We start from the raw sequence: 25,017 nt of genomic DNA on the forward strand, positions 1-25,017 counted from the left end.
GTTCATTGTGTTTCAATTAGTCATTTGTTTAACAAAAGTGTCACTTTTTATGTTTTTGGGACATTTATATTCTTGAAATTCGTGTTCAAATCTCAGTTCTAGAACATCTTAAGCAAATTCAGTTCAAAAAGTAGATTTCTTCAATTTTTTAAAATTTTAAAAGTTTTATTCAATAGAAAATCAATTTTGAAAAGAATATTGACAATTCATTTAAAAAAGTCTGTTTGAAAATATTTCCTATATTTTAAGATTGTTTATTTTTTCAAAAACTTTAATTTTGTTTTGAAAGAGTGTTTTTTTTTTTATTAATTTTTTATAAACAATTTTAAATTTAGTCCTTAAAATATTTTGGTATGCAGTTACTTAGTGTTTATGAATATACATTTTACGTTTAAATTTCGGTAACAAATGTTTACCCCTTTCTGACATATCAAGTTTTGTAAAAAAAAAATATTATTTTTTTTTTAAATCAACAACAGCTTGCACTGAAAGAGAACATTATTAAAATCGGTAAATTAGTTCTTGAGAAAACTTAAAAACTAAATTTAGGTTTTATGAGGAGTACCATTTTGGAGTAATACCAAAAAAAAAGGTCCGGGAAAAAAACCTCCCATATTTTTAGACGTTTAAATTTAAAGCTATTTATAGATAAAGCGATATTCCGGGTATAGATAGATCATAATGGCGTGGCACTGTGAGCATCACGCATTTGTCGTAAAGGAATATTTCCGTATTTTTTCGAAGAAAATGGGCAAAAAGTTACAGTTAATGCGGATCGTCACATGATTTATACCTTCCTCCAACCAAACTTGAATCAGTTTACTAGGAACCACAAAAAAGTCTGGTTCCAACAAGATAGAGCCACATCACACACTTCACGGCGGCGTACACATTTAAAATATGGGAGTTTTTTTTTTCCGAACCCCGTATATTTTTTCTTGTAGAAAGAAGCCAAATTAAGATTTATTTTTGACATTTATTCGAGTCTTGAATAGACCTTATGTGATTTCGTTCTCAAATGTTGGTACGATTGGTATCTATTGCATTTGTACCTCTATGGCTGTGTTCGTTAACTAGTTGTGTATTTGGAATCATGTGTGTTTACCATCGCATTGGGGAAAAAATCAATCTTTTACTGTTGATATTATTTAGTTTTGTTAATGAAAATTTACTAACTGGGCTTTTTTTGCAAGGGAAAACAATAGAAAGGATAATTAAGTTTTGCTATGTTTCCACCAAAGGTTTATCTTAGTTTAGATTAAATAAATGTTTTAGGTGTTTTCATCGCACAAGAAGATTTAAAAATGATTAAGTTTGACAGCATTTTCTAAAATGTAAATGGTGTTTCGTTGGTTCTTATGAAGTGCAAATGAGATATTTTGATTCTTGTGAAACAAGGAAGAACTGATTAGTTCAGCAACATATAAGAATACGCTACCTACTCCATGTGCAATTTTTTTTTTAATTTGGTTAAAACATAATTATATTTTTTGTACACAAGCAAACAGACAATAATGCATTATCTGTAAAATCAACTCTTCCACACACATTTTTTTCTTCACAAAAGTCAAATCAAGCTCATTTCAACTCGATTCAGTTATACAAAAAATGGAGACGAGCTTCAAGCTCACTTCAATACAACATATTAATGTAGTACTCTACGAACAAACCCCTTTCTTGAAGTTTGTATTTAATGTCAAAGCTGCTATTGTTAAATGAACCATTTTTCTAGAATCTCAATTTCCAGATATTTTCTTACCATTTCGTCTTGAAAATTGTCCATTTTATTAGGTTTAGTTAGTTTTTTTGCTAAGTTAAATTTAACATTTGATTTTCACAAAACTTTCTTCTATTTGTGTGTTTTTTATAATTATTATTCTAACAGGTCTTCTTTCAGTTGTACCAATTTTTAAATACAAAAAACTGGCTACTGCAGATCGTTTTGTTGGCAATTTCTCACTGTACTATAAATGGAATACCAAAAAATCGGACTTATAAACTTCCCACAGGAAGTTATTGTAATGGGTCCGATTTGTCAAATTGAAAATTTTGACATTTCTCGACGTTTCAAGGTCCCTAGAGTCGAAATTAAAGATTTTTAGAAAGATGTCTGTGCGTCCGTGTGTACTCGTACATACGTTCGTACGTCCGTACGTTCGTTTTTTTCGTCCTTCATAGCTCAAGAACCAGAAGAGATATAAACTTCAAATAAATTTTGTTATACAGATAATGAGGTAGAAAGATGCAGAAAGGGCTCTCAGAAAAACTGCGTGGGTGGTTTTTTTTACCATCGCAGTTTGAAAAAAAGGTGAAAATTTTGGTTAACCCTAAATATCTTACGAACCAAAAACGCTAGAGACTTGAATTAAATTTTATATAATATATTGTAACGTGATACCAAGCATGTTTTTTTTGAAAAAATCAATATAAAGTTTTTTTTTATAAATCAATAAAACTGAAAAAATAAATTTGTCACCTCCAAAATTTTACTACTAAAATATGATTTCATCTCCAAAACAATTTTGTGCAACGAAGAATAATGTTTTTGACATCTGATAAAATTTTGAGAAAAATCTAACTGACAGTTTTTTTTATAAAAAATAAAAATCTAAAAAAAAATTACTCAAAGTTAGTAAAAATTGAATATCGATTCAAATATCTTTTCAAAAACTTGAAATTTAGGCTTCAAACTTATTTTATCTTATAAGAAATATTGTTTTCAACATTCTGAAAAATGTTGAGAAATATCGAATTGACAGTTTTTTTTCATAAAATAAAAACCTAAAAAAAAATTAATAAAAGTTGGTAAAAATTGATTTTTGACTCAAATATCTTTTCAAAACTTTGAGATATTGGCTTTAATTTACTTTTATCTTTCAAAAAATATTGTTGTCAACATTCAGTTAAAGTTTGAAAAAAATCAAATTGACAGTTTTTTTTACAAAAAAAAATTAAAAACCGAAAAAAAAATTAACAAAAGTTGGTAAAAAATGGTTTTCGACTTAAATATCTTTTTAAGAATTTGAGATAATAGCTTGTAACTAATTTTATCTTATAAGGAATATTGTTTTCAACATTAAGACAAATTTTGAGAAAAATCTAATTGATAGTTTTTTTTTACAAAAAATTAAAACCTAAACAAAAAATGCATAAAAGTTGATAAAAATTGATTTTTGACTCAAATATCTCTTTAAAAATTTTAAATATTGACTTCAAACTAATTTTATCTTATAAGAAATATTGTTCTCAACATTTGGTAAAATTTGTAAAAAATTCGAATCGACAGTTTTTTTTACAAAAAATTAAAAACCTTAAAAAGATTTAACAAAAGTTGGTAAAAATTTACCTACGACTCAAATAGCTTTTCAAAAATTAAAACTTCAAACTTTTTTTTATTTCACAGAAAATATTGTTTCCGATATTCAGTAACTTTTATATAACAATCCAACAGTCCGTTTTTTCATAAAAAATAGTACGCAAATTTGGTAAAAATTGATACGAGTACATATAGACAAACTTTTAAGCAAGACAAATCGACAGACGGGATGGGAAGTTATCAGTGTGGGTCGCATCCCAGCCTCTTTTTGTTTATCTAATCAAATGTTAAAAGATGACAGCTTCAAAAGTGGCAGTTGCCCAATTAGCAGACTGATCAAAATAAAACTTCTTTTTGGACATTATATAATATTTGTTAGTCTTCTGCACGAAACCACTCCATACACACTTCCACGAAAATTATTGTTTATTTATTTAATTTAAATTTAAGTTGATAAATCTTCAAAATAAAGCATCGGTATACCGCCTAACAGAGTCCAAAAGAATTCGATCATTCATAACAAAGCTTTGACTTCCGTTTAAAAACAACAACAACAACGACGACATCATCAAAAAAATATGATACACCATCTTACGAATGATGATAAACTCTTGAATATTTTTCTCGTTTGCCAGTTGAATAAATAAGTAAATAAATAATATCAAACTTGGTCTGATTACAGCTAATCATTAATACGCATGAGACTCTTCTTCCATATAAGTCATTCCCTATATACGTATATATCTTTGTATACAGAAAAATTGTGCTTCCTTGCATTTTTATTTTATCCATCTATATTTTGTTGTGCTGAAAGGGAACTTCTTTTTCTAGAGATCTCTGAAATACGACTATACAATAATCTCTAAGCTAAGCCGGGCTACAGCTACACTAACAAAAGATGAAGGAAAAAATGTATCTTATGTGCGTCAGCTTTTGTGTCAGATAAGTTTTTTTTTTTAAATTTTTATTAATTTTGTTGTAACTATGCTGATGACATTCCAAGTCACTTATAGCACTAAACTCGAGTGGATGGTTATTATAGCACATCACTGTCTGTGAAATTTTGAAATTCATTTCAAAAACTCTGGGGTCTGTGTGCGGGGATTCTGGGCCAGTGCCTGTGACTGTGACTGTCAGTGTGCCTGTGCTTGGCTCTATTACTACAACTATATAAAGATTCATAAGTGCTAATTGTTGCCAGAAGCTAACTGGCAAAGCGCGATAAAAGTACCCTCGTTCGCGTAAATAAACTTACTGCATATATAGAGTCAGTTAACACATTGCAATTAGAGGGTGTACTTTTGTCAGAGCATCATAGTTCCATCCATATGTACAGATGTATATACCAAGAGAACTATGACTATATCTTCTTTAGATACTTTTCTGTACAGTATACAGTGAAGTGCAGTATGAAGCCTCCTACATAAATTTAACGCAATGCGATGTGGAGAGTTATTTGCAACAACAAAGCGTTAATAGGAAAATGCAAGCAACCAACAATGACGTTCATCTTATGTAGGTAGGTAGGTAGGTACTATGGTGTACTCTTGTAAAGTGATGGTGGAATGAAGTTTGGTCTCTGAGGAGGATGAGGAGAAAGTGGGACAATTTGTTTTGTTTGTTGTTCTCTTAGCTGTGCCCTCATTCATTGTCCGAATGACAATAATGGAAGCAAGTACAGTTAGACTTTGGTTGATGCTGGCAATGGGTAGCATTGCGTTACACACGTTACCACCCAGTTACCGTTCACTTGTTCTTTTCTTTTCCACCTTTAAGTTCTATTTTAGAAAAATCAAAGAAACTTTTTTTTTCAAAAAGTTGAATTTCGTCAAAAAATTGTGTTTGCCAGAAATTATTGTCGGATGGCTAGCAATGCGTTACACACGTTACCACGCAGTTACCGTTGGCTTGTTCTTTTCTTTTCCTTTCCAGCTTTAAGCAAAATTTAAGACACTTTTTTTTAAAGTTGAATTTCGTCAAAAAATTGTGTTTGCCAGAAATTATTGTCGAATGGCTAGCAATGCGTTACACACGTTACCACCCAGTTACCGTTCACTTGTTCTTTTCTTTTCCAGCTTTAAGTTCTATTTTAACAAAATCAAAGAAACTTTTTTTTTTAAAAGTCGAATTTCGTCAAAAAACTGTGTTTGTCAGAAATTGTTGTCGCAGTTACCGTTGGCTTGTTCTTTTTTTCCAGCTTTAAGTTCTATTTTAGCAAAATCAAAGAAACTTTTTTTTTAAAAGTCGAATTTCGTCAAAAAACTGTGTTTGTCAGAAATTGTTGTCGCAGTTACCGTTGGCTTGTTCTTTTTTTTCCAGCTTTAAGTTCTATTTTAGCAAAATCAAAGAAACTTTTTTTTTAAAAGTCGAATTTCGTCAAAAAACTGTGTTGGTCAGAAATTATTGTCGCAGTTACCGTTGGATTGTTCTTTTTTTTCCAGCTTTAAGTTCTATTTTAGCAGAATCAAAGACTTTTTTCTTTTAAGTTGAATTTCGTCAAAAAATTGTGTTTGCCAGGAATTATTGTCGGATGGCTTGCAATGCGTTACACACGTTACCACGCAGTTACCGTTGGCTTGTTCTTTTTTTCCAGCTTTAAGCTCTATTTTAGCAAAATTTAAGACACTTTTTTTCAAAAAGTTGAATTTCGTCAACAAATTTTGTTCAAAAGTTACTGTCGGAGAGTTAAAGCTTTTTATACCATTGATGCTCTCTGAATTTTTGGTTTTGGCAAAGTTGGGCGTTTTAGGTGATTTCTAACAAGTTTGTCAATTTTGTGAATTACTGCCTTAGTGCCTTGTCAGGTTCAGATAACATAGGGACTATATTTGAAGTCAATTGCATTCTTTGAATGTAAATTTTGACCAAGGCAACGAGAGAGTTTTGCAGTCGTTATTGGTTTATGATTTGGAACCTTACTTTTGCATTTAGTTGTTAGTAAAAAAAGCTACAAACAAAACTTGTATGAACTGTATGGTTACCTTTCTTTCTTCCAATTTGACAAAAATCTTTTATACTGTAAAGAAGTTCATCTTTTAGTAAAATGAAAAAAAATGTGACCAGCTGACATTTTGACACAAGTACGTTTGAATTGAAACTAACAGACTTTTGTTGTCTTACTTTCCAATAAAGTTGCCTTAAGGCGAAGTCAATTTTTCGTCAAGATCGAGAAGGAGAAACGTAGAAATGGTCGTTTTGAAAAGTCATACAAGGATTTATTTGCCAAAAGTCTTTGATAAAGTGTTGCGAAACCTCAAAAACAGCAATTTTCAATACCAGAAAAAGCTATAATCATCAATTTTTCTACATCAAATACTTTAGTTAAACCCATGTCAAAATCCTTTAATACCGAAACAGGTGTTCCGCAAGGCTGTATATTGAGTCCGCTGATGTTCACTCTTTTTAATAAATTACCGAGATTCGTCAACTATGGCGATTTATCTTAAAAGATTTTGCTTTATGCAGTGACATTCAGATAAATAATCTTAAACGATATTGCAATTCATGGGATCTCAAAACTAACAAATTATGGTTTTTAAACCTCAAAACCGTTCAGATAATAATGTACGAAATTGGACATTAGATGCTACCACTATTGAAGTTGTCAGCGAGTATAGATATCATCATATTTAAGAGAAACTGGTACTAGCCAAATCAGCTATAAACTCGATGTGGCCACATTTTTTTGCCGAGAAGCTTCGTGGACCCTATATCGAAATTTAAGGTTTTTGAACAGTTGCTTTTGTTATGAGAATCAAGTGTATTCAATTTCTACACAGAACGAAAAAAGTCATCCTATTGACTATTTTGGTAGTCAATATGACAATTTGGTAGTCAATTTTCAGCCGATAACCGCGATAGTCAATAGAACAATTTTCGGTTGTCAATGTTGAGATCTGAAATTTTTGTACAATTTGGTAGTCAATATGACAACTTTGGTTGAAAGAAATTGAAACTACGGTTGTCGTATTGACTAATGCGGTAGTCAATATGACAACTGCGGTAGTCAACAGGATAACTGCGGTAGTCAATATAACAATTTTCGATAGTCAATTTTGGTAGTCAATATGACAACTGCGGTAGCCAATATAACAACTTTGGTTGAAAGAAATTGAAACTACGGTTGTCGTATTGACTAATGCGGTAGTCATTATGACAACTGCGGTAGTCAATACGACAACTATGATAGTCAATATGACAACTATGGTAGTCAATATGAAAACTGCGATAGTCAATAGGACAATTGCGGTAGTCAATATAACAATTCTCGATAGTCAAATTTGGTAGTCAATATGACAACCACGGTCAACGGGACAATTGCGGTAGTCAATATAACAATTCTCGATAGTCAATATAACAACCAAATTGTCGTATTGACTACCGTGGTTGTCATATTGACTACCGTGGTTGTCATATTGACTACCAATTGACTATCGAAAATTGTTCTATTGACTATCCAGTAGTCAATTTTTAAAAATAAGGTTGTCATATTGAATATTTTGGTAGTCAATGCAACAATTTGGCCAAATTTCAGGTTGACTCTCGACGATTGTTAATATGACAACTTTGTTTTTCTGTTATTCAAAGCTACTTTTTCAAAAGAATCTTTCGGCTGTTGCCTAGCACGCCTAATTACGCCATATATGTTGAGTCCGGGTTTCCGAAAATATATGTTAAAAAATCAAAGGCCAACGCAGATATTAAAGTTATGCATAGACCTGATAGTAATCTTCACAAGCAAATCCTGCTTATATCACTCCATTGTAGATATTCCCCTTTTAGAAATTGGCATGCTCTTGCAAAACAATAAAGAAGAATGAAGAAATACCTTTACAACTGCATTTCGATTGTTGATGGGGAAATGTACAAGACTAATCTCGAAAGGGCTAGGAAATTACTTTCTAGAGCAACCTATAGCCTTCTTAATTTGACTTTGGGAGTTAACAATTATTTCTGTGAGGACCTTTCAGCTCCAGATATAAGTTTAATATTCAAAATACGGACTGAAACTATTGAGCCTCAACTACAGGCAACATAGAACTTACATGGATGATATTTGTTCACTCTGCAACTCAAACCAAAACGAAGATGTTTACCATTTTTTAACAACTTGTCATATTTTACAAGAAATCCGTAGACTTCATTTTGATAAAAGCTTCTTTTCGTCGGAAGAATGTTTAAATAAATAAAGAAGATCAGTTCTGTTTTAGCTAAACTAAAAGCCCCAATATTACATAACTTGAACCTCTTAGAGTTCGCCTTTTTTCGTTTTAAATAAAATTAAAGTCCATATTCTCCGAAACCTTTTCACTTCTTCGCCATCTTCGGTTTTTTAGTTAAAAAAAATTAAACTTAAACATTTTAAACAATCATTTAAAATACCTAATTGTTAATTGTTTTATTTTTTCATTGTAATTTGTTTTGCCCTCATTAACCTCTTAACTCATTTTTGCCGCCTCAATATTTACAGAAGCCCCCTGGTCATCATACTGAGTTCTTCCGATTATACCAATGTCATCAGCATATGCTAGTAATTGGACAGACTTTTGAAAAATATTGCCTTGATTTCTCAATGGTCATCCTGCACAGTCCATGTCTAGTTTTGGCAGGGATGCCATAAGATGCTGGTGTCAATTTTATGTTCTTGGGATATTTTCAGGGTCTGCCGTAATGTGAATGTCTAAAACCACGCTAAAAAGAACCTATCATAAGTTCCAGCACGTAACTTGATAGTACCGAGTTTAGTCGATACAATCGAGCATTGGCAGCACACATTTTGGTTCATTCGAGTGTCTTCGTTTGTTTCGCCAGATTCGGCAGCACATAAACTTCAAATTAACGTTTGGAACAAAAGTTTTCACTTGACAGAAATTAGTTATCGTCGGGAGTGATTTTTGTGTTAGAAAAATGGAAAAACAAAATAATATGTCAATAAATAAAAAACACGCTGAGATTTTGACCAATTTTATGAGTTCTCACGAGGGGAATTCTTAAAACTGCCCAAAGGCGGAAAAATATGAGTACCATCAACGCAGCCCAGTATTCCCGGTAGTTTAAATTTCCTATAATATAATAATACTCCTTGCTGTCTCCAAATTTAGAGCTATCAAATTTTATCCATTGCGGACAATGCTTATTTTCCAGGAGACTCAAAGTTAGGCGAAAGAACTTGGAAACTGTTGTCTGTGCCATACTTAGCAACACAAAGCTGTAGAACTGGTGGAACTGATGTTCTTTTTCTGTCTTCTGGAAGATCTAACGAGCTGAGTATCTTGTAAAAACATTCCTTGTTGACTCTAAACTGCTGCACAAAGTTAAAAAAAAAACTTCTTCGCCTTCACTTTCACTCTCCGAATCAAAGAAAAAAATTTCGGAAAAGACTTAAAATTGAAAGAAGAATGAAATAATTTCAAAGTAAACTCATTTGACATTTTATTTTATAGTTCAGTTTACTTTTTTAAGTAAAAGTCACAATGGAACTCGTCTCAAATTACGTGCTGTCAAAAATAATTTGTTTCGAGTTGATCGACGATCGACAATCCTCGATTGTATCAAGTTACGTGCTGGCACCCTTGGTTGTTGACGATGGGCTTTAAGGGGGTGACGGTCTGTGTGTTAAGGAATTTTTAGGATTTTTTTACGACCACTAAATAAATACAACTTTAATAAGTTTATTATCATTTATTAACATACTTCGACAGTATAAATATAAAATTTGAATTAAAAATATTGTAAAGAACATGAGGTACACCGGTGTGAACAACTCCACTTCGAAAAAATGGGCTCGCACTTCCTCCACGATTCCGGCTGATTGGCTGATCTAAAACAAAAAAGTAAACGGCATTTTAATCTGTGAGCCTAAATGCATGGAATGATATATCATTAAATGAATATACCAAAAATTGGACTTTTGAAACATTTGAAAAAAGTCGAAAATGTTTGCTATAAAAAAATCGAAATTTTTGGAATGTTTGCTTTACCTTTTAATCGGCGATGCCTATTCCATAGAATATTCCTTACCCTTCCTCTTCTTTTTGAAACTCTTTCAAAGCAGATTGCTCAGCTCTTGAATCAATTCTGGCTTGTTTAACGGCATCACTTACGCGCCGCTCAGAACGTGAGGTTCGCTTTTAATCACGTTTCTCAACATAAGTATGGGCTTCGCGGCCTATAGGGCATCCGATAACCGTCATTACTTTCAAATTACCTTCAAAACATTCATTAAAAATCTCCTGAATAACTTTATCAATAAGTTCACCTGGTCCGTTTCCACCGCTTCCTTTATTTGTTTTATGTTTTTTAACAGCCCGAAGTCGTTTCTTTAAAACGACGATTAAGAATTTTGAAAAATCGCTTTACTACCGTATTCTAGACAGTTTATAAAAAAAAAAACTAATTTTTTGAACACATCACAAGGGGTGACCCCTTAAACATATTACGGCATAGAAGATTTTGTAAGTGATGTTAAGTAGACTGATTCCTCTATAGTTTGTGCAGTTTAGGAAATATACTTCCCCCCACACACAAACAATTCAGCTATAATACTCACACTTCCAGGAATTCTCATCAGTTTATAAATGAGCTCAATTTCTCAGACTGTCAAGTAAAGGGTGTCCTAAAATTACGGCAAGATTTGAATTAAATAGAAAACGCCGTTTTTAATCTTTTGATAGTTATATTTTTATTGACTCGTAAAGTACATAGGATAGGGTGATGTATGGAATAACACATCGGACAAATGGCCTCCACGGCTTTGCATGCACATGCGCACTCTTTTGGTGAAATTTTCCATGACCTTGACCATTCTGCATAAATGTGGCTGAATTTCGTTGATGCAGCGTTGAATCTCCTCCTTTAATGCACGGGTGGTTGTGGGCTTGTTGACATAGACTTGTGATTTCAAATAACCCCATAAAAAGAAGTCTAATGGTGTGAAATCACACGATCTAGGAGGCCAATTTCGATCACCGAAACGAGAGAGTACACGACCTGGAAATGTCTCATGCAGTAATTGAATTGTTTCACGGGCTGTATGACATGTGGCACCGTCTTGTTGAAACCACATATTGGACACATCAATATCATCCAATTTTGGCAGAAAGAACTGTGTAATCATGTGGCGATATCGAGCACCAGTAACAGTCACTGCTTGACCAGCATCATTTTAAAAAAATATGGCCCAAAATCCACACCACACAGTCACGCGTTGTGGATGCATTTGTTTTTCGACAATCACATGTGGGTTCTCTGAACCCCAAATGCGACAATTTTGGCGATTGACAATCAAATCAGGGTCTATTTTTTGATGTTCAATAATCCATTCAACGAACTCTCTTCTCTGTCCATGGTCATTAGACTTCAATTGTTGTGTTAATTGAATTTTGTAAGCATGAAGACACAGATCTTTGGTGAGTATACGCTGTAGAGAGGTTCTTGAAATTTGCAATTCTTGTCCACGACGTCGAATTGTTCCTGGATTGTCAGCAACACTCTCATGCACTGCTTCGACATTCACTTTTGAACGGCTTGTTTTTGGACGACCAGTGAGTTTGGCGTCTCCAACGGATCCAGTCTCCATGAATTAATCAATTTATCTCTTCACAGTTGACGAAGTTAAAACACAATTCCGACCATATTTTGTATGAAATTTTCGAACTGCAGCCGCCATGTTTTCACTATTTTTGAAATATTCTTTAATAATGAAGACACGTTGTTCTATCGTGTAACGCTACATTTTTAATAACCCTATACTGTTAGCTGTCAAATTGCTTTTTTTCAGGGTTGCCAACACTTCACTGCACAAATGGCGGCAAATTCAAATCTTGCGTTAATTTTGGGACACCCAATATAAAGATTCTTTTTGTACGTGGAATGCTTTAACCAACTTTGTGTTTCCCTCTAATTTTTATATTCAAAACTTTAATACCAATGTGCACCAATATTTCCTCTTAAATCTTATTTTCCTTTTCCTAAGCTCGCATTGTGTTTAGATGTTAAACACGTTAAGGGTAGTACTAACCCCAGTAGTGTGTGCAAAAAACAAAGTTTGGACCTCTGTAACTTAAGGGGGTATTCTGGTCTAGAAATTAAAAAAATTGATTTTTTTTTTCTTTTCATATTTTCATAGTTTAACTATTTAAGAATATGTCTACGAGAGGATTTTCCCAAATTCTAATTATTTTCGGAGAAATAAGTATTTTGCTGAGCAGCCATCCAAATCGGTTGGGCTGCAAATAATAGAACAAAAGACATAATGGGGTACTTTAAACGCGTTTTTCTCAGAACTGTCTTTTTGAATCTGATACCCACGATTTCTCAGGTTCTGCAGAACCGATTTACTTGAAATTTTAAGAGAGTCTTCTTTAGGGACTTGTCTACGTCTGGAACTACCTCCATCCCCCAATTTTCATTTTTACTATTTTTAACAAATCAAAGAATGTTCAAAAAAATGGTAATTTTTTTTTATTTTTCTTTAGACAGTCGCCATTTTTTAAAAAAAAATGTTTGTAACTTTTCCGTAGTTCCAGACATTGCGAAATTATTGTAGATTAATAATCTTTTTTAGTTTTAGATTTCAGATTTCTAGGAGAGTTAAAATCGTGGGTATGGTCACGCACCAAACTTTTGAGACGCACCACTCCATCAGCTGATAACTAATTTTTGATTTCTTTTTTACTTTTTTATTTTTTTTGTATGCTTCTAATGTAAATAAATAATGTATACAAAAATTGATGGTAAAATTGTTGCTTGCTTTTTTCTACAGCACTTCAAAAACTACCTAAAATTCATGTCTCTAGACCAGAATACCCCCTTAAGAACTTATTACCGTACTCATTTCCCGATTCAAAAATATGATTTTAGTAATTATCTTTGCCACTCTTTCGAAAATATCAGCTCAAAATGATTTACAAGGGAAATTGAGGGCATACAAATCAAGTTCTCCATCGAAATTCAGCTCTCCAATATTTCTAAGTTTTTTTGAATTTCTGTAATTTGTATCCCAGGGTTTTTTGGTTTATGAACAAAGCACATAAATTCAGATCCTCTCCTCACATTTAAAATTGAACTTATTCAAAAAGATCTCTAGCGATATTCTCATTTCTGCTCAAGTTGTTTTCCTCTTTCTATATTGACAACCGCATGTTATTATTACGAGTTATATCATAATTATAATAATTGTTTTGATCTCTTTAATTTTCAGATTAATTACATCACTGCCCAAATATGCCCAACATTTATTAGTTTTACTCTTTGGAACATTCCGTGTGATTGCGACAAATGCTGCTCATGCTGGCACTGGAATGACAAGTGAAGCGCTGGGCGTTTCTGTAGCACCGAGTTTTTTCCAATCGTGCGTAAGCGATGGTAAAACAGCTCGAATGGAAGATGTGCTGAAATTTAAGGTAATATTTTTTTTTATTTTAGGTTAAATTAATAATCCAAAAAAAATCGTAGATATTAAGAAAAGTGTAAGTTGTATAAAACATGAATGCAATTCCAAGAAAGTTTGACCTTTTGTAGTTTTGATCTCTTGTTGTTTTTTAAGGGGCTAATTAAATAAGAATTTAAAATTACTCTTTGAAGTCGCAGAATTTAGTAGGAAAAATTTGATGAATGAGAACAATTAAAGTAGTTGAGAAACTTTTCTTTATTTATCTTAAAAGTAGGCTAAGACGGGAGAAATGTTTTAAGTTTTGTTGCATTGAGGCAATTGAACTTGGGTGAACTCAGCCAAGAGACATTAAATTAGACTTGTGCTTCTTAAAATTACTTGTTTACGCATGAAGGTGTTAAGCACTTCATTCCTGAACTACTTGCAAGAAGTATTAAGGACCTGGTTAAAAAACTTACTATTCGTATAAGAACTCTAAGGAATTTAGGATTAATCTTCGAGAACTGGGTGGTCGTAATAGAATTATGGTACACTCTCGGAGCTGAGACACTTGCTGCTTATTTTAAAACTCTTTTGTCGGCTTACCTAACTTTATTGTCAGTAAATTGAATAGCCTAATTTCTTCGAGCGAACTAGAAACAAGTTTGAATAAAATGCAAAATAACAAAGCTCCAGACACAGACGGTATTTCTGTAGAGTTTTAAAAATCTTAGCACTGTACCATTCAAAAATTATCCACTCGTGTAGTTCAATAGGCTATACAATGATTCTTACGTGCCAAATAAACTTTAAAAAGCAGTTATTTTTGCCCTTTTCAAGAAAGTTGATTTCATTCTTCCTGACAACTACAGAGGGATTTCTATTCTTAGTACTTTACGAAAGATTCTTACTTCAACTCTGTACGTAAGGGTAACCAAGTGGATTCAGAACATTAATCGTCTAGGCAAGTTTCAAGTAGGATTTCGATCGGGATTCTCAAGAATAGATCATACTGGTTTGAAACGAAAACTGGTCTTGCCCAGGGCCGCATTTTAAGCCCAATAATGTTTATTTACTTACTTATTTAGGTCCTCAGGCCTATTAAGTCCGTTGGGAACCCCTAAGGAGGCATAGGGCCTCTACTACGCCTACGCGCCATCCTCCAACTCTTGCCTAGTGACGCTGATTCCGCCTCGACTTTCATGAGGTGCTTCTCGGTCGTCCAACTCTTCTTCCTTCTTGGCCTGCAAGCTCCGTTGCCACTTACGTCTTCGTATTATAAATTCTATAGGTTCCCGACATGTCCTTCTATGAAGGACCTTATTTGATATGCGGTTTGGCCAGAAAATCCTTTGATTGTTACGAAGACATCTATTCACGAATGTTTGCAGCTTTCTTGTTATGGCTGAAGTAACCTTCCAAGTGCTGCATCCATAGCACAGATTCGACATTAGTGCGTCGTAGCTTCGTTCTTAAGCTGATCGAGTTATTCCTCCAAATTTTTGACACAATACCGAACGCCACTTTTGCTTTGCCGATGCGGCAGATGACGTATTGTTCGGATCCGCCTTCGATGGAAACGATACTTCCAATGTATTGAAAGCTCTTCACTTTTTCCACCGTTTGCGTTTGCGAAAAATTATTTATTTGAGAGGATGGTCGGATTCCTAGGCTGATCATTTTTGTTTTGTCGGAGCTATTTCAGCCCCACAACTTCTGCTTCTCTCTCCACACTTGTTGTCATTTTATGGATATCCATGATCCAGTATTACTTTTGCTACTATTTTGGCAACGGCAGGTAGAACGCAAATTCCTCTCTAGTTTTCGCACTTTGAAAGATCCCCTTCCCCATCGGGGAAGCTTTCGGTGGCCAGGCTTCTTTTATGAGGGGATGAAGCAGTTCGCTTGATGACGTTGGCGCTGCTTGTAAAAGCTCTGCGGGAATTCCATGAAGTTATACCGCTTTGTTGTTCTGAAATGCTTTAATTGCGGCAACGATCTCATCTTTACTAGGAGGTGCGGTGCGGATTCGGGGATTAATTTCTTCAGGCGCTTCAGAAGGTATCGGCTGCGCGTTGTTTGCAAACACTCGGTTTAAAAACGAGAAAAAGTGTTCTTTCCACCTTCTGACTTGCTCATCCACCGAACTTATCACAGTACCGTCTACTTCTTTCACCAGATGTTGCTTTGAGCTGTGTGCACCGGTCAGCTCTTTGGTTATTCTGTAAACGGTCTTGCTGTCGCACCTGTTAACAGCATCTTCTGCTTCTTGCACTAATGCGTTGATGTAGTTAAGCTTGTCTCGGCACACACTGCGGTGAACCTCTCTCGTTTTCATGCGATACGAGGACTCGAACTCGTTTCTTTCTTCCCCTTGTGCAGCAGTTTTTCGAGCCCTTAACTGTTTGCGTTAGTTGATCCCTGGCCAAGATTCTTCTGAAAGCCAAGTTTTGTTGCCTCCTTTTTTCCAAACGACTATTCTGTCAACACCTGAAATGAAAACATTTTTCACAGCATTCCAATGGTGTTCGATGTCGTCATGTACTGTTCTGCTGATTGTTCTCATTTCGTGTGACAGGTGGTCCCTAAATGTGAGGGGTCGAAGGGTCCTTAAGTATGGCGATGTTGAATTTTGGGGTCCGTGTTATTCCGTTCGATCTTCGAACTGTAGCTGTACGCAATCTTAAGTGGTGGTCACGGGCAGTACCGATATCGGCGACTTTTCTTTTGCAGCTGCAAATCAACAAATTAAACTCCTTTTGCGAGACATGAGGCTTGCATATAAATAGAAAACAGAAATAAAATAACGATTTTTAAGGCACGTCAAAGAAGAAGTATTCCCGAAGAGAATTGGTCGCTCAACAATGTCTGTATTGAAGTAATGCAAAAGTTTGAATATCTTGGAGTTTTGCTAACGCATAATGTAAACTTTTCGAAGCACGCAAAACAAAAAAGCAATGAAGCTTAGACAGCTTAGACAGCTTTAAGTATAATTTTGCCAAAGTTTTTTGAAAATCCAAAAATTGATCTGAAATCTTACTGTCAACACAAGCTTGTGGTATGGGGCGCAAATTTTTGATGGCATACTTGACTTACGAAGAGTTTGAAGAAATTCAAAGGCATTTCTTCAAACACTTTATTAAAATACTAAACTCAACACCGAATTATGCTATATACTTAACTATGACTACATAATAAGAGTTATGAAAAGAGATGAAAGAAGTTTCCACAAAACGTTTATTAGAACGTAATGCCTCCCCTTTCAAGGAATGGATACAGCTAACCATCTCAAAAGATACTAACCAAAACTAAAAGGAATTTAATGTGGACTATTGGAATGCTATGTTTTCCAAAGTTACTGCTAAAATTGACGAAAGAAATTTCAATCAGCATCTTTCCAACAGCAATTCGAACAGCACTAGTTGAAGTCTTGAAACCTAAAAAGTATCCCTCATCGTGCTGATCAAGAAATCTGTCGACTACATTTTGATGACAGCTTTCCTTCTGCAAACAAACTTAACAAAATATTAAATGGGGTGGTTGGATAATCTCCCTCTTCTCTGCCTATTAACTCCTACTCTCACCTCCCCGCGGTGAACATCGGGTGCCTAGTACCTCAACTGGAGATTGGGTTCTAATCCCAGTGAAAAGTTTTTGGGGTAGCAAACGAGAGAGGGGGAGATGTGTTTCCACTAAGGCACCTCTCCTTATCCAGACGGCAGCGGATGAATTCTCGAGATGGAATCAACGGTGGCGTCTACAGTTCCAGTAAAGTTGAACTACTAAGTGAACACCTTATATGGCTCCTTCGACATATTCGGCGCCCAGGCTTGTAAGGAGCGGTTTGTCCGGCTCCCCATCCTTGGAGTTATACTAAGGATCTGGCATTCCAGGTTGGGGGTTGTGCCGTCGGGGTGACTTCCTGGCCACGTAAAAACCTCATAAATGCGAAGCACCAACAAGCCTCGGATACGGACGGATTTACTGCTGACAACCCAAGCAAACGAAATATGGACAACGAACTTCGGATCTGTCGTCCACGTGCAGCCGAACAATTAGCGGAAGTGCGATGGGATGGACCGGGCAACGGCAAACTAAAAGACTGCGATGTATATTACGGCGACTGCTACCGAGAACAAAGACAGCGTCTATTTGGGTGTGGATTTGTTGTTGGAACTAGACTCAGGCAAAAAGTCATGGGTTTCAACAGTGTGAGCGAGCGCATCACAACAATCCACATCAATGCTAGATTCGACAACATAAGCCTTATATGCGTGCATGCTCCAATAGAGGAGAATGATGAATACACCAAAGATATATTCTTCGAGCTCTTGGACAAGACATTTGAGCAGTGCATGGGCTATGACATTTAAATTGTCTTAGGAGATTTTAATGACAAGCTAGGAAGAGAAGACATCTTTGGTGGCACAATCGGGAGATACAGCCTGCACAACACCACCTCCGACAACGGATTCAGGCTGATCGATTTCGCTGCAAGGCGAGACGTTCTGGTAGCTAGTACGCAGCTCACACATCTCAATATCCACAAGGGGGACATGTAAATCTCCTGATCAATTAACCGTCAACCAGATTGACCACATTGCGATCGACGCACGACTTTTCTCCAATATACAGGATATCCGAACATTCCGAGAGGCCAACATTGAGTCGGACCACTACCTCGTTGTAGCCAAAGTACGGCTACGGATATTCCGATCCAAGCTAAAACAAGGAAGTACTGTGAGAAGATTCGACGTAAGACGGCTACAATCGCAAGAGACTGCCATGTCATGTCCTTTTAAGATCGAGTCTCTAATAACCTCTTAAGGAGTCATATGCTGCCTGCATTAAGCATTGAAAACCAGTTTCAACATTGCCTTGCAGCCATCAGAGATGCCACCTCTGAAGTGCTAGGTTTCACACGGCCACCACAGCGAAACTCCTGGTTTGACGACGAATTCCGGCAAGCGCACGCAGCGAAACAAGAGGCATACAAAACGGCGCTGCACAGAAGGACAGAGCTGCTCGCGAACTCTACGAGCAGAAGAGGAGAGAGGAACACCGGCTTCTTAGATGGAAAAAAAGAGAGCATGAGAAGCGCGCGATCGAGGAGATAGAGGGATGTCACAACAGGAATGAGGTTCGTAAATTTTACCAAAAGGTAAAAAAACCTCCCAAGGGTACCAGCCACGAACCGAAGCCTGTAAAGACGATCAGGGGACATCGTAGTAGAACCGCAGTCGATGCTGAGAATATGGAAAGATCGCTTCTCCAAATTGTATAACGGCGATAACGAACTGAATTCCGCTGTAAGGGAGATAGAACCACTCAACCTAGGCGATGCAGATCAACAACTCCGCATCTGCCGAACTATTCAAAGCAGCAGGCAATGACTTGGTAGATAGCATACACCAACTCATTTGCAAAATATGGTCGGAAGAAAGCATGCCCGATTTGTGGAATCTCAGCATAGTGTGCCCGATACATAAGAAAGGAGATCCTCTAAATTGCGCCAACTACAGAGGCATCAGTCTCCTTAACATTGCGCATAAGATCCTCTCTACCGTATTATGTGAACGTGTGAAGCCATTCGTCAACAACCTGAATGGGCCTTATCAGTGTGGCTTCAGACCAGGAAAGTCCACTATCGATCTTGAAAAAAAAACCCAGGAGCTTTAAATCGATACCCACCATCTTTTTATAGATTTTAAAGCCGCGTATGACAGCATCCATAGGGAAGAGCTCTACAGAGCAATTCATAGTTTTGGCATCCCTATCAAACTTATCTTTTGTGCAGAATGACGATGGAGAGTGCACGCTGCTCTATCAAAGTCGGAAAAGATCTCACAGGCGATGCACTGTCATGCGACTTCATTAACATCGTTCTGCAAAGAAGTGTGTAAAACTCAACCGTCAACACAAGAGGCACAATCTTCCAAAGATCCATCCAATTACTAGATGATATTGACATAATTGGAACATCAGAGCGTAAGTGTCAGTGGAGCGTTTTTGAGCATTGCGACGGAAGCGAAGGAGATGGGTTTAGTGGTCAATGAGGGCAAGACCAAGTATATGCTGTCATCAAAAAATGACATTGAACAACGACGTCTTGGACAAAAAAGTAACAATGGACATCTATAACTTTGAGGTAGTTGAGGACTTTGTCTACCTAGGTACCGCTATAAACACAGACAAAGACACCAGTGCTGAAATCGAAGGAAGCATAACTCTTGCAAATCGCTGCTTCTTTGGACTAAGAAGGCAATTGAGAAGTAAAGTCATCTCTTGTGCATCTTAAAAGACCTTCTATAAGACACTGATCATCCAAACCAACTTGGCGTACGAAACTGGAGACAGCTAGCTAGTGAACGAGCTGGCTGGAGACGCAGATTAGTTGAGGCCCAGCCCAGGACCGCCCGGACTGTAGCGCCACCTTAAGTAGGTAAGCAAGGTTGGTCTATTTGTGAATATAACTTAATCTTGCGAAATAGTTTCTTAACCAAATAATTGGACTAGTTTCTGTAGTTTACAACTTTTGTATGTGAATGCTTTACATTGTACCAAAATTCAAATCATTTTCAAAATGGAAAAATTGTATAATCTTTTATTTTATTTTGTTCAACAACTTATCAAATTTTGTTCTTTACTAAGTTTATTTATTTTACTTTTCATATTTTTTTTCATTATGGCAGGATTGTGATGTCCTAATTCTTAAGTACATATATAAATATTGTTAAGTTGGAATGAAGAAGTAAAGAATTTAATAATGATACTTACAGAAAAAAACATGAGTAATTAGTTCGTTCTATCAAGAATTGATTAAGCGAATCCAATCATTTCTGCCTTCAATACTTTAAAAACTGAGATTTTTATAGAATGAACCTAGTTCATGTTTCTGATAGTGTGATGACGACTAAAGCACCGTCGTTATCATTGACTTTATCAGTGAATTGGAAAATGATTTTCCGAAGGTCAATAAAGTCGACTATTCATTTGTCATGAAAGTGTTACAAATTTGATTACATAACTTATATGAACAGTAACACCCCTTTACATTCTCTGTAACAGTACGGGTTCTGCAACTTACTTACTTGATTAAATGTAAAACAGGTGTTTTATTTGCAAACAACACAAAACACAAACTGTGTCAACAACACTTTCTTCTCAAGTTTCACAAATCGTTCACTTACTTTCATCCAACCTAAGAGTTACCTAAGTGCCGACATAGGAAATGAAATTCAAGATGTTTGACATATTCAAAGCCATAGTAAAGTAATCAAACCCACAATCTTCATCGCATCATTGACAGCGCAATATGCAACTTTACTATAATTATAATATTGCTCTGATCACATAACGATTAAACACACAAAAACAAAAATCACAAAATAAGTGATTGTCAATAATAAAAAAAAAGATATAGATCTTTAAGTAAGTGCATTGTATGTGCATTGTTGAAGAATACATTTGGCTGCGCCCTTTATTTACATATATTTTGTGCAATTAATAAATTTCAATTGAAGATATTATTCAATTTATTAAACAACTCAGGAGAGCCACCCATAAGTCCACATACTCTGTGCAGTGCAGGGGCAGGGTGCTCCTGCTGCATATCATCAGCACACAAAGTGTGAAGTCAACGCAGAGTCAGTCAGTGGACACAAATTTCCATTAAAGTGGGAGATTTATTTGCTTATTTTTACACAATGACACCATGACATGACTTATGCATCATTTTGTTTCTTATTTTTTAAAAAAATAAGCAAGTGCTTGGTCTTGCTTTTGAGCTTCTGCATTGTCCTGCCTCGTTGTCGTTGGCAAAACAGCGATATACTACCCTATAAACAAAAGCAAAATAGATAAAGAAAAAAAATTTAATTTTTGTGCAGAAAACAAATATTATTGTTGTTTTATTTATTGAATGCGTAAGTTGTGGAAGCAGCTAACCATTCAATTTTTAAGTAATCGAGTCAATTCAATTTATGTGAAATTAAATCATCTTGAAAATATTTTCATGTGCTCGTAAACACACATTACACTTGAATAGGGAATAATAAAACAAATTTGTAATCGAAAGTGATGAAATACGAGTCTTGTAATAATAATAATAAAAAGGAAAATGTCATCGACTTAACAGCTTCCCGGAAGCCAGATAAAGATAAGAATACAAAATTATTGTGACACTCGTAATAGTTTTGTTTTGTTGTTAAATTTATGTTTTAGTTGACGCAATGAAAATTATTGTTGTTTTTTTTACGTACTATGTAAATTATCTGACCCCAATCTTGTCTTACTAAATTTATTTGCTTGTCCCTCGGGTTCCTTCGTCATTCTAGAAAATTTACACGTAACAGATATCTTTAAAAAAGTTACGTAAAACACGAACTTCGATATTGCAATGATAAAGGGATTTAACAAAATTAAACTTTACATCAAGATAGGTTTTTGAAAGCAGTCAAACTTTTTTATAACGATCCTTCAAGGGAACAAAAAATTGCTTCCTTATAAAGAAGTTTTATAAAAAATTCGTTCTTTAGAAATATTTTTGTTTAACACTGCAAGTGTTCTTTTATATTTTCAAAAAAAAAGGTGTACAAAAAACTCATTTTTAAGAAATGTATGTCTTTTTATTTTGTATCTAATGAGTTCGATTCTCACTGGACTCTTAAAAAGAATCCCTAAGAATCTACAAGAAGGCACTAAGGAAATCTAAGCGATCTCCTTGGCGATCGTTCTGTGGCACGATAGAAGAAACTTCTGAAGCCTCTAGGTTACGGCAAATTCTTTCAACTAGTCCAGCGATGCCAAGCGGCTTGAAAAATGCAGACGGCTCCTGGACAAATTTAAGTAATGAATCGCTGAATTTACTATTGGACACTCACTTTCCTGGTAGTTCTCTTACCGAAACTTGCAACAATTATATGCGTTCAAGTTCCAATACAACATATCCAAAAGGTCTGATCACAAGGGACAAGCTGCAATGGGCTCTCAACAGCTTCAAACCATTGAAATCTGCAGGACTAGATGGGATAATACCAGCCGAGTTACAAAAGACTTCTGACATAATTGCACCAATCCTTGAGGCAATTTTTACCAGCTGTCTTTACCTGGTCCATGTTCCCTCGGCATGGAGAGAAGTTAAAGTTGTTTTTATACCCAAAGCAGGTAAATGCTCCCAAGTCAATTCTAAAGATCTACGACCTATAAGTCTATCATCATTCCTTCTTAAGACCTTGGAAAAATTGATTGATATCCATTTAAGGGCAAGTATCGATACAAGGCTTTTATCCTCGTCTCAACATATGAGCCGTTTATTTTGAAAGTGACATAAGTCACTTTTTCAAAAAAAATCGAGTTAATGACAACACTAAATACAATTGAACGGTATCTTTTCATTTTTAAAAAATTTGCACTCAATAAGTTGAGAACTATTGAGATTTCTTCGAGAAAAGTAGTGGTAATTAACGGTATAACAAATATCTTAAATATCTCGACTTAAAACAAAAGTGACTTATGCCACTTTCAAAATGAACGGCTCATATATACCTACTGAAAAGGTAAATCGGTGGAAACAGCGTTACACACTTTAGTACGCACCGTCGAATATTCCCTCCATCATAAAGAGTTCAATATGGTTGCTTTCCTCGACATCGAAGGTGCCTTTAACAACGTAGACACATCTGCAATCACATCTGCACTGACATCTCTAAATGTAGAGAGTTCGCTTCGGGAGTTAATTCATTTAATGCTTACTAGCAGATTAATTAACTAAAAACTGGGCAACTCTTCTGGAAGACGATTCGTTAGTAGAAGGATACCGCAAGGTGGTGTTCTCTCCTCTGGAACCTAGTGGGGAATGAAATCCTAACTAGTCTGAATGCGGAGGGCTTCAAAGTGATAACCTATGCGGACGACGTTGCTATAGCAGTTTCAGGAAAGCATCTTAACACCCTAAAAGAACTCTTACAAAATGCCTTGGACAGACTAATACTTTGGGCTGATCGGTGTGGACTGGGTGTTAACCCACACAAAACCGATCTGGTCTTATTTTCGAGGAGATACAAAATTCCATTTGTCAACCCTCCTTACATTAAAGGAATCCAATTAAAATTCTCAGACGAGGCCAAATACCTAGGTCTTGTCTTAGATAAAAAACTAAATTGGAAACGCAACGTACAGGAAATAGTCAAAAGCTACTGTAGCTCTCTTTTCTTGCAAAAAAAGCTATTGGTAATAAATGGGGCTTACAACCCTGAATCACGCATTGGCTATACAGCATACACATCGGTAATCAGACCGATTTTAATGTACAGTGTGCAAGTATGGTGGGCTGCTTTAGAGAAAGGAATAAACCGGGACAAATTAAATAAAGTCCAACGTTCAGCTAGCCTATGTATTAGCGGACAGCTTCGCACGACACCATCTGCGGCACTTAGGACACCTTACTTTACCTAACACCTCTTGACATATTTAGCAAACAAATAGCGGCAAGCTCTGCTCAATGCTTCGTCGCAGTGGACTAACAACAACATTGGTCACTCCGTAATTACTAGGTATTTAGAATCAATTCCAAAGAACACAGACTACACCATCCCCCAATTGCAATTCGACAGAAATTTCCAGATTTCTGTACCTCCCAAATCTTTCTGGGATTTGGGACATTCCTGGAAGATGAGTCAATCCATTTCTATACAGATGAGGCAAAAACAAAAGAAGGAATTGGTTGAGGTGTATACTCTGAAAGTCTCTCATTCCGCCTTCCCAATCATTGTAGCGTGTTCCAAGCGGAACTTTTGGCGATGAAGGAAGTCTTGTCCTAACTTAAAGAAAACGTGATATCAACATCTGATATCTTTATTTTCTCAGACAGGCAGGCGGCCATCAAATCTCTGAAATCTGTCTCTAAAAACTCTTTAACAGTCCATAACTGACGATCATCTCTAATGGAGATGGCACAACAGTTTAATATTCACCTTTGCTGGGTGCCGGGCAATAGAGACATTCCAGGTAACTGTAAGGCAGGTGAACTCGCCAGGAACGGTACAGTACGGCCCATTCTACCACGTTTGGCATGTACTGGCATACCAATCGCTACTTATAAACTGTTGCTAATGCAAGACGTTGTGAGGAGGCAAGCCACCAGGTGGAACAACGTCACCACGTGTCAAGTCACAAAAAACATCTGGACAACACTGGATTTAAAACGTTCGGTTCTCTAAATATCGTGATATTGAATATATGGTTTTTACATACTCCTGCACACTTCAAACCCAACTCTGGCTTATGGTTGTATTTCATAGCTTACTAGACGTGGCAGCAGTAGAGACTG

At 35.7% G+C, this 25,017-nt stretch overlaps 1 protein-coding gene across 2 annotated transcripts in view; it reads left to right on the forward strand.

The window, feature by feature from the left end:
* LOC129943409 (uncharacterized) overlaps positions 1 to 25,017 on the forward strand; it is a 119,607-nt gene that overhangs the window by 75,334 nt on the left and 19,256 nt on the right. For both annotated transcript variants that reach the window (XM_056052832.1, XM_056052833.1), the window contains exon 2: positions 13,518 to 13,719. In XM_056052832.1, the coding sequence (XP_055908807.1) occupies positions 13,518 to 13,719 (202 nt within the window). The remainder of the gene's footprint in view (positions 1 to 13,517; positions 13,720 to 25,017) is intronic.

The sequence above is a fragment of the Eupeodes corollae genome, chromosome 1 (assembly GCF_945859685.1).
Source record: "Eupeodes corollae chromosome 1, idEupCoro1.1, whole genome shotgun sequence".
NCBI classification, from domain to species: domain Eukaryota; kingdom Metazoa; phylum Arthropoda; class Insecta; order Diptera; family Syrphidae; genus Eupeodes; species Eupeodes corollae.